We start from the raw sequence: 10997 nt of genomic DNA on the forward strand, positions 1-10997 counted from the left end.
GCTCAGACCGTTGGTCACTGGGAGCCCACGGCCACCACAGGCAGCAGGGCAGAGCTGTGCTGGCACGCAGCGGCGCTGGCAGGAGGCAGCCTCTGGCCCAGGAGCGCTGCCACAGCACCAGCACCCCGCTCCCCAGCCTCCCCGTCGCCGGCTGGGCCCCCTCCTCGGTGCACGGCCAGGGCCCTCCTCTCCCGGGCAGGATGGGCCAGGCCTGCTGCTGCTGCGGCTCCAGGTGGGCTCCCCCCGGGCTCGGGGACACGCGGGCACAGCTGGGCCACGCAGCACTGGCGTTGCTCATGCCCGCCGCGCTCTGCTCTGCAGGGAGGCTCTCAGCGACGCCGAGCCGGTGCTGAGTGCGGACGTGCGGCTGACCCGGGGCCGCAAGAGGAGCGAGAGGCGCCTTCTGCTCCTCCACGAGGAACTGGTGGTCGCCAAGTTGCGGTAAGACCCTCAGAGCCCAGGTCCTTGCCCCCAGCCCCGGCCCAGGGACACCCTGGCACCAGCCCCAGGCCCTGGCCCCTCGGTGCTGGAGGCACCAATGTCCGTCCCAAGGGCAGGTGGGGGACAGGGCTCTGCGCGTGGGGACCCAGCCCAAGGAGCCCCCCTCCAGCTCAGTGCCCGCCTCTGCTCTCTGCAGACATGGCACCAGCCTGCGCCCACAGCTCCGCCTGGCCCTGGACCAGCTGTGGGTGCTCAGCAGCGGGAAGGAGGCTGCGGGGCAGGATGGACAGGAGGAGGAGGAAAGCACCGATGAGGACAGCACCTCTGTCATCCTTGCCTGGCCCACCGGCTCCTGCATCGCCACTTTTGGGTGAGTCGTGGTCGGGCAGGAGAGCTTCCCAGCCGTGCCCACGCCATCCCATGAACACAGGCCTCTGCCTTGCGTGCAGAGCTGGGCAGGGAGCAGGCAGTTCGGTGGCAGGGAGGGAGGGATGGGGGATGTTTCCCCATCCTGCATCCCCTGGTCACCTTTTGGTCCCCAGAAGGGAAGGGCAAACGCAGCCGCTCAGGCAGGACAGAGCGACCCAGGGCTTGGACAGTGCCTCTGTCCTGCCCCACAGGGCAGGGCTGTGCAGGCACCCACCTTTGCCCAGGGCTGGGGGCAGCAGGGCCTGACGCTGTCTTCCCTCTCTTTCTGCAGCTCCCAGGCACTGAAGGAGCTGTGGGTGGCCACACTGCTGGGGTAAGCCGGGGGGATGCTCCAGGAGAAGCTGGGCCCACGGGGGAACACAGCCCCCAGCTGGGGAAGGTGCCCCTGGGGCTGCAGGCAGCTCTCGGGCACAGCTGCCTGACAAGGGACAAGAGACGGCTTGGGGCTCACCCAGCTCTCTCCCTCTCCCTTCCCGGTGCACAGGACACCAGAAGGACGCAAGGGAGCCCGCGTCACCCATCTGACATCCATCAAGCTCCTGGAGAAGGAGCTGAGCCGCCGCCACGCCGTGAGTGTCTCTCTGCTCTGGGCCCTGTCCCCGAGCACTGCTCCTGCAGCCGAGCAGCAGAGCCATGGCTGCTCACCTTCTTCCCCTCCTTCTCTCCCGCCCAGTGGAGGACACTACGCACCAGGAGCCTGGAGAGGCTGATGGAGGCACAGGCAGAGGTGAGAATGGCTGCCTTGCACCTGCCTCTGGCTGTGCCGGGATGCGCAGGGACTGGGGTGACCTTGTGTGGGAGGGACAGAGGGTCTGACCGTGCCACTCAGGAAGCAGAGGGTTTTGGGAAGCCAGCAGCACGCCAGCACGTTCTGACTGGTGACACTGGGAGGAACCCTGCCACATGGGGAAGAGAGCCCGGGAGGGCAGAGGGTCCCAGCTCTGCCACGCTCAGGCTGCTGGTGGCCCTTTCTGCTGCCGGGCTGCTCTGCAAGCACAGCCTGATTCTTGGTTCTTGCAGGCTCATCCCAAGCAAGGGCCTGCGACGGCCCCATCTGCAAACGCAGGGGGACTTTGCCACGAGCCAGGTGAGTTTGGGAAAGCAAGGCAACCTCCTGCAATGCTGTGCTCACTTGTCCCGAGTGTCGCCATGCAGGTTGGGCAGCCCACGGAAGGATGTCACCTGGACGGACAAGGACAACTGCTGGGCCGCGGCTGCTGGACGTGCTTCTGCAGGGACACGGAGACTCTGCTGCAGCCCGCAGCTTGCAGGAGGGCAGGGCGAAGGCTGGCACAGGCTGACCCTGTGGCACGATGGCTCTCAAGAGCCTCTAAGTCAACACCTCCGAGCCACAGCTGCGGTTCCAGCTGCTGCCTCCCTGCCCATCCTGCCGCACCACACAGCACCGTGCTGCAGGCGGGGCAGCGCAGGGCAGGGCAGGCGCTGGGACCGCTGGCCTGGGGTCTCCATTGGTGGTGTCTTACTCTGTTTTCCTTTGCAGCAGGAGGGAGCAGCAGCGGGAGCAGCACCAGCAGGAGGAGGATGGGGCTGCCCTGGCCCTTCGCCCTGCGGCGCACCCCGGCCGCTGCCCAGGCGCCAGGGCAGGCGGGCTCCGGCTGCAGCAGGGCGCTCTTTGGGCAGCCCCTGGCAGCCCTCTGTGGGGAGGACAACACGCTGCCCCGGCCCATCCAGGTAAGCCAGCCTGCACACGGGGTCCCCAGCCCTCCCTCCGGCTGCGCTGGAGAGGGCCTGCGTGTCCCCAGCAGCTGCGGGGACAGGGCACTGGACTCTGCACCCCCAGAACCTGCTTCTGGTCCCAGACCCTTTGTGGCGCTTAGGCAACCACGTCTGGGGCAGAGCTCTGGTCCTTGCCACCGCTTGGTTCTTCAGCCAAGCAAGTGGCCTCCTGCCTCTCCTGCAGGAGCTGCTGGCTGTCCTGCGCCAGCGAGGACCGACGACGGAGGGGATATTCCGCAGAGCTGCCGGCGGCACAGAACTTCGGCAGCTACGCGAGGCCCTGGACCGCGGCAAGGACATTGACATGGGAAGTCAGCCTGCGCTGCTGCTGGCCGTCATCTTGAAGGTGAGTGTTTCTGACCTGCAGCTGGAGGAGCTCCTGGCTGGCCTGCAGCGTTCAAAGGCTCACCTGCAGCCCTTGGCATTGCAGGACTTCCTGCGAAGCATCCCCACCAAGCTCCTCGTCATCGACCTCTACGAGGACTGGATGGCAGCCATGGAGAGGGCCAGCAAGCAGGCCAAGGTGGAGGCGCTGAAAGCGTAAGTGTGGGCAGCAGCCTGCCTGGTGAGCAGGGACCGGCAGAGTTCTGGGACCTGCCTGCCAAGGCACGGGCTCCTCAGAAAGCTGTCTTTTCGGGCAGCTGCAAAGCTGTGCAACACGGCTGCTGGCTCCCACCCGCCTGGGGCCAGCTGCGGGGACGGCTGTGGGCACCCTCTGCTTCATCAGCCTTGTCTTCCTCTTCCCTCAGGGTGGCCGACAAGTTGCCTGTGGCCAACCTCCTCCTCCTGAAGCGGCTGATGGCCCTCCTGCAGCACATTGGCCACAACGCAGCCACCAGCAGAATGAGCTGCAGCAACCTGGCCATCTGCATCGGGCCCAACCTGCTGAGCCCACCCAACGAGGACCTGCTCCCGCTGCAGGCCATGCTGGCGGTGACCGAGAAGGTACGCCCTACCCAGCAGCCGGCTGCTGCCTTCCCGGCCCATCGGAGCTTGGCTGTTGAGAGGTCCCTGGCTGCCTCCTCCCTTGAGCCAGGGCTGGTGGGCTGGGTGCCTGGAAGAGCAACCCCCAGCCGCAGCCGCCTGCGCAGACAAAGGGTCAGCAGTGGGAAAGGCTGCTTGACACGTCTGCAGGCACCTGGCTTGAGACCAAGGCTTTCATGTCTGCAGGTGAACGTGCTGGTGGAGTTCCTCATTGAAAACTGCGGGGACATCTTTGGGGAGGAGGTGGCCGGCCTCTCCCCTCCATCAGCCGAGGAGGTGCCAGCACCCATGGACAGGTGCACAGGTAGGAGGAGGGGCTGAGGCTTGTCACAGACACTGGGGCTTGGGATGCCAGAAACCTCAACGTTGAGGAGACAAGTGGTGTAGGGCTCGGCTGGGCTTTGCTTAGGTGTTCTTGACTTCCAAGAAGTCACGCTGCTGCACGTGCTTTTGCTTTCCAGAGCTGCGGTGCGAAGAGCAAAGTGGCCCTGCAGGCACAGCAGAGACCCAGCGTCCAGCAAAAGCCTTTCTGGATGCAGACGCCTCTCTGCTGGACATCGACAGAGGAGCTGGGGGAGACACAGGGGCAGGGCCCAAAGCGGCAGAGGTACGGCAGCTCCACAGACACTGGGACAACATGTCTCAAGTGGGACAGTAATTTCCCAGGAGGCCAAGAAGCTGCTGGGCCTCCTCCTGGCAGCCGCTCTCTTGTGCCTTTGGGGCTCCTCCTCTCCCCCCAGAGTGGTACGTGTTAAGGAAAACTGGAAAGGCTGTTTCTGGAATGCATTTCATTAAGTATGATCTGCTTCATCAAACAAAACATACCTACAAAATACCCACAAAAGGACAGAAGGGAGAAGCTGTCACCTTGAGAGGGCTTTTGCTCAAATCCTACTCCGTCACAGCTTCATCAAGTCTAGGCTGCATTGGCTGGACTGTGCAAAATGTGCACGATGCAAACCAGCATCTCCTCTGTAGAGCTAAGATGGCAATTTGGCAGTCAGGCCCTCATTACCCCAGGCTGTCACTTGCCAGCCGCTACCTCCCAAATTTCTGGTTTAGGCACCTCCAGATTTGCCTCCAGGCACCCCCGAGGGCACGGCAGAGTCCCTGGCATGCCTGCAACAACTGACCAGCCTGCCCCAGGAAACCAGGTAGGAAGAGCTCCCCTTGCCTGACCTGAGAGCTCACTGCAGGGGCCTGGGGCTTTCCCCATCTCATCACGCTGTGGGATGGAAAGTTTTTCAGGCTCCCACCAGGAGAAGAAAAAGTCAAGGAAAAGGAAGAGAAAAGAAGCCTGGGCAGAGGAGAGGGACAGCCAAGCACAAATAAAAAGGAGAAGAGGGGAAATGATTTCTCTGACCCAAACCTGAGAGAATGCAGGAAGGTGCAGCACGTCAGGAAGGCCAGGTGCGTACCAGGCGCTGCTGCCCATCTTTCCCAGCTCTGAACACGGCCCTAAGTCAGCCCAGCTGGCTGGCAAGGGCCGGCGAGGGCTGGTGCTGAGCAGGGTTTGGGATGAGCCCCACGGCAGCTCCCCGGGGGCTCCCCGTCGAGCCCTGCTGTGTGGCACAGGGGCACTGTCAGCATCCCTGCGCACGCACAGCTCCCTAGGGACATCACCCCTGGGGAGAAGGCACCGGAGCCGGCCTCGAGTGGAGGCCAGCAAGAGCTGTCCCTTCTGGGCCATGAGGAATGCCTCGGAAACAGCGTCCCCCAAAGAGGGGGGAACCAAATCCTGCCTCTTCCTGCCTCTGGGGGTTTATCAGAGCTTTCTGACTCTGTCGTTGCAGGTGCTGACTGATTTTCACCGGCTGAACCGCTGTGACTCCTGGGCCCCCGCAGCTGCTGTTGACAATAAAAGAATCTTTTCCCTCTCCTGACTGTGTCTGCCATAGGGTCTCGTGGAGTGGGGAGCGCTTGTGCTGGGGTGGACCCTCGGGGAGGAGATTGGGATCATCCCTTGCCCCAGCACCCTTTCCAGCGGGCATCGGGGCTGAGCTGAGGGGCTTTAGGAGGAAAAGCAAAGCACAGAGCCACACGGGAGGGTGGGGTTGGAAGGGACCCGTGGAGGTCCTCTGGGCCAAGCCCTCTGCTCCAGCACGCTCACCTCGAGCAGGTCACAGAGAACTGTGTGCCCTTGGCCTTTGAAGATCTCCAAGGACAGAGACTCCACAACCTCCTTGGACAACCTCTGCCAGCATTTGACCGCCCCGAGGGGGAAAATTTGCCATTTCTATCTCTCCTTTCACTGTACCACATTCCAGAACAGCCATGACATGACCAGCTCCCTACAGCTCTGGCAAAACCAGACTGGGTGTAAATCAGAAACTGGTACTGCTGTGTAAGCAGCACAGCCTTTAAACCCAAACCAAGGGTTTCATTCTAAAGGTCAGCTTTTGGACCACCATGAGGCTCTGGTGGGACAGCTCTGGAAAGAGTTAAGCCTACGCATCTTCAGAAGTTCTGCTCACCTTGGAAGAGGCCACATATTCAGGGCTAGCGCTGCCCGTACCCTGGAAGGTTAATTTAACCCTAATTTCTAAATAGCACTGCAGATACCATTTGAAGGGCACAGCACTGTCTGCCTCTGTCTCACTATGAGCAAACACTGACCCCCTGGCTAATTATTCAGCTGCTTTGGGGGTGCGGGGGGTGGTGGTGGTGGTGATAATTTACAGATTTAAAAACCACCCTCTTGCCAATTCAAGTCTGCTCCGACTTCAGTGAGAGCAGCTGGGGAGAACTGCAGCCAATGCTGACATGCTCTTCAAAGCCTTCACTGCCCGCAGCCTGCACGGTTTGCTCAGAGAGCAGCAGAATCGCCCGTCAGCCAGAACAAGGAACAGAATCACTAAAGCAGCATCCCCTCATCGGCACTGTTTTTAAGTTTATCTCCTCCGTGTTTTGCTGTCTCTCCATATGGCCGTTTTGTTAATAAAGGCAGTGTCGCCAAAGGCTTGAGGTAATAAACAATTAAATTAGTAAACGAAAAAAATTGTGTGCTAGAGGGGAGAAGCCAGTATGGGAATGGGAACTGTGTGTTCTGCCCTTGCTTACATCACACCTGACCAAGAGCCTTTATACATTGCCTGAAAAATCAGTTATTTGCAGTGAATCCCAGTGACAAGACAAATAGTTACGGCTTTTTTTCTTTTTTTTAAAAAACACACAAAACTTGGTCTCTTCTGCAAGGTCAGCTCCAGTTGAATATGGCAGCAGCGCATCCCTGGGAACGCCGAAGGGGATCTGCATTGAGCCACCAGGCACCCTCCTGAAGACGACGCAGCTGGCTGTACGACCGCTGCTGGAAACCAGGCAGCAGCGAGCTTCACCTGGAGCACAGGGCTCTGGATCAGGGAGGTCAGGGACCAGGCTGAAGGAGACAGGACCCCGCATTACGACTGTCATGAGAAGAGGAAATCCCAAGGAAGGTCTTCTGCCTCCTCCCTCGTTACAAGGCGCTGGGAAACCATTTGCGCCCTGTGGCAGCACATAACAGACCCAGCACGGGGGTTATGCAGGCAGAAAAAAGCTGCCACTGATTAAGAAACCTTACACCCTAGGCCTATCTTTTCTTTCCTGATCACAGAGACGTGACATGCAGCTGCCTTCTGTGATGCCAAGAGATGCCAGCCTTAGCAGCCACACAAAAGATCCCTGAGAAGACAGCATGACAAAGAACAAGTAGGAAATGATCTAAGAATGATGCTTTTTCCTTTCTGCAGGGAGAGCAAACACTTCCATCAGTCCATAACAAGCCTTTGGCACTTGTCAATATGGCAAAAATCAGGCACTTAGGGAGGCAGGAAAAGAAGATGACAGCGGAGCAAGGAGGAGACACAGCCACTTTTGTCAGCAGGTTACATCAGCCCCCAGCTAAGCTCTCTCGCCCACGCCCGCACTGCTCCCATCAGGCAGCCTCAGCAGCACCGTGCCCGGAGTCTGTCTGAAGAGCCCTTGGTGAAGCGGCTGATGGAGCAGGTTCCTCCTCCTGCCACCTGCCACGCAGCTTGTCAGCTGCAGCCTCCATCAGTTCAACGGCCTTTCCCTGCGGCTGGCCTCCGGAGATGCTCTGCAACGCGACGGAGCCCACACACTCTGTAGCTACACAACCCTTACCGTTATATTTTTGTGCAACACCACACCTGGTTGGGCCCCCAGCAGGTGTGAAACTCACCTCACCACAGGCAGGTTGAGGACAAACTTCACACCCCAGACTCTGTCACAAACAGCAGTCTGACACAAAGCAAACACAGACCTAATGGGGAAAGCGTCGGGAAATCCATGCCCTTCCAGGAGCAAAGGGCCACAGGGGCCTCTTGATCTCAGAGCTCCAAAGACACGACTCTCCGTTAAATACCGTCCAGAAAACAAAGGGAAAACTTGTAAAGATGATCCAGACTCATTTCTGCGCAAACGACTATGCAAGCTGTCTATTTTACTGAGGGGTGCCCCAGCTAAAACTGCCCCCAGAACCAGGCTCCTCTCGCTGCGTTGGGACAGAATATCTTGCGTTCTCTCCGAGACAGCAATACGGAAACGTTGCATGTAAAAATCAGGCCACAGGCTGCTACAGACCAGTCAATTTTCATTGGGAAATAGCCCCACAGATACTTACCATCTCTACACAGAAGGATGCAGGGATGACAGCCTGATTGGAGAGGTGGAGAGTTTTGGACGCATCTTGTAGAACTTCAATACTGTCGGAATTGATCTCACTCAGATGCACGTAGACAACCCGTCCTTCTCCAACACTCACTAAACAGATATTCTGCTCCAGGAAGCAGGTAGGAAAGAAAAAAGAAAAGCAGGGGAAGTTAAAAAATATGTGACAGCTCTAAGGGTCCTCCTCGACGGGGTGATAAGTACGGCTGTTGGAAGTTTTCAGTGTTGCAAGGCTGAAACAGAAGGCCTGGGGCAAGTGCAGGCTCGGGAGTGACCCCATCTGAAAGCCTCAAGCTCCCGTTCTCAGGGGACAGAGAAACCCTGGGTCCCACGCTTTCCTTTCCAGACCTCCTCCACAGTTAGCTCTCCTTTCTCTGCCTTGTGCCTGCTCCCGCTCCTTCTGCCGCTCAGCCTTGCCCCAAACCTCCCTGACCGCTGCTGCTGCACAGCGACACTTGGACAGTTACTTCTCTGACATTCCCAAAAATGCACCTCTGCAAACCAGCAGAAGCCAGAAGCGAAGCAGGCTCTTCAGAGCAGAGATCGTGCAAGTTATGGCCTCTGATGTGTGCTAATGTGTATTCCTGGTACGACATGAATAACAGGCATTATTAATTACATCATTCAAGCGGTGTTTTTTCTCTTGACAGTCAGACCCAAAAGCTTTCTCCTTGCAGAACTGGCACAGACTACTGGAGGAGGAACACAGATCCCTTTGCTAAACCACCTTCCCACATCATTAAAAACAACGAGAATTTGTCCACTCTTGCGGTGGATTTCACTGGTTCCAAACACCTCAACACTTCAACTGGATCTGAATGCATAGAACTCCCAACACTGACCAGACGCCGTATGATTCACTGGAGGGCACAGAGTACGATTTAACTGAAAAAGAAACCAGCTTCCACGATGTAAAACCTTTAATGATGTCTGGCTCAAGGAAGTGGTATTGACAGCTGTCAGAATCACCAGCCCAACTCAGCCAGAAGCAGCAGCATCCAGAAATGCTCATCCCTTGACAGGGCACTGCTGCGTGCAACTAAGAGCCAAAAAACTCACCTACCAAGGCTGGGGCCTCTAAAATAAGGAACTGAAGCCATGCACGATGATGCATGTCTGGGCGATGCTGCCCAGAGCTCCCAGGAAGGAGGAGCTGCAGGGAAGAGCTGCGCCTCACCAGCCAGCTCAGCTTCCCGGTGACAGCGGGACAGCAGCAGCAAAGGCAGGGCAGAGCCCTTTGGAGATGAGCGCAACAACATCTGGAGGATGCCCAGGAGAGCTGCCTTCTGTCAGCCTGTGTACTAACACCACGCATCCTCACCACCAAGGAGAGGGCTCCAAAAACCCCAACCCCTTCATCTACAGGGTTCTAAAAGGGACAAGGAAAATGCCATTCAACAGCCTTACAGGCAACATGGCACAGGGAAAGGCAGCAAGAAGCGATGGCAGCTCTGCCACCAGTAACGCCAGCGCTGGGATTTACCAGCTCCTTCATGCAGATGACACACGCCATACTGGAGCGGGCACGTGGTCACCTGCAAACCAAATACCTGACAACAGAGCTGTGGAGGGACTCTGCACAACCTGGATGAAAGGTCTGTACCACGTTCCGCCTGAAACGGTGGTAAAGACCAGGCATCGACACTGGGCACCGCAGCCTAAGGCAAGAACGAGCTTTGAAGTTCTATTGGAACACGCAGCCATTCCCAAGGTCAGACTTGCAGCCGTACGGGTAGGATCTGCCACCAGCGCAGGACATGTAACAAGACAGCCAGCTCTTCTGCCAGCCCAGAAAGCTTTGGGTGCGTCAGCTACCAGGGAACTGCTGGAACTGCACTGCAACCAGAAGACAGACCTATAGAAAATGCAACACAGCTAGTCCTTTCTTTAGGGACAGCTACGCTTCTCCAGCTGAAATGCTCGCCCTTTGGGCAAAACATTGACACGCTCACGTCCAAATAGAAAACATTAAGGTAAGGTCAACTTTCAATTTATAAATTGTTAGCCCAAGGGTAAAAGCTTTTCAAGGTACCTGTAGTTCAAAATCCAGCTGACATTTAAACAACTGGTTATTCCAGTGGGGAGAAACCCTCCTCTTTCGGGGAAGCATGCCTTCTGTTTGCAAGCAACTGTTTTGTCAGACTTGAGACTTCCCTGCAAAGCCTGCATTGCCTGGCCTTGCTGTTGACTGGTTTACATGCACATCCCCAGCAGCCAGGGTTGAGATGATCAGTGGCATCCAAGGGATTTGGCATCATTGTTTCAATTCGGTTTATAAAAAGTTTATATCCCTGCAATTGTTTTCAAAATGTCAGCCTTCCTTTCTGTTACAGAAAGCTTCAGGTTCTCGGGAATCCTCTGATATCCCCTTCCGTGCTCAGAGAGAGGACAAGACATTTTAAAACAGCTGCTTCAAAAGTTAGTATCCTTTTAAATTAAAGTTTAATTAACTATATTTGTTCTCGATTTCAGCCAGTGGAAGCCAGGACACCACATACAACATTCTCTTGCCTACACTTTGTTGTTGCTGCTGTATATGCCTGAATGCAAATGTCTTGTAGGAGCCTTTAGTCCAGGAATGCTTTGCCTCACCCCTTTTCAAGCTTGGTAGGGAAAAAAAAAAAAAAAAAAAAGAGAAAAAAGCCTGTGCCCCAGATGCAAGCAGTGTGGAGTCTCATGCGTCTTTGGCTGGGGCTTTTGGCAAAGAGATACGATGGTTATTTCTCAGGCGGGATGGA

At 57.2% G+C, this 10997-nt stretch overlaps 1 protein-coding gene across 1 annotated transcript; it reads left to right on the forward strand.

Annotated features, from left to right (window-relative positions):
• The first annotated feature begins 2397 nt into the window (after positions 1–2397).
• On the forward strand, positions 2398–5474 carry LOC121082032 (T-cell activation Rho GTPase-activating protein-like). The gene is made up of 7 exons (XM_040581369.1): positions 2398–2562; positions 2792–2953; positions 3038–3147; positions 3357–3552; positions 3778–3895; positions 4053–4198; positions 5385–5474. Exons 1-7 carry the CDS (start codon positions 2413–2415, stop codon positions 5472–5474), a joined length of 972 nt encoding a protein of 323 aa, XP_040437303.1. The 5' UTR covers positions 2398–2412.
• Positions 5475–10997: the final 5523 nt, after the last annotated feature.

The sequence above is a fragment of the Falco naumanni genome, unplaced genomic scaffold (genome assembly GCF_017639655.2).
Source record: "Falco naumanni isolate bFalNau1 unplaced genomic scaffold, bFalNau1.pat scaffold_172_arrow_pat_ctg1, whole genome shotgun sequence".
Taxonomy (NCBI): Eukaryota; Metazoa; Chordata; class Aves; order Falconiformes; family Falconidae; genus Falco; species Falco naumanni.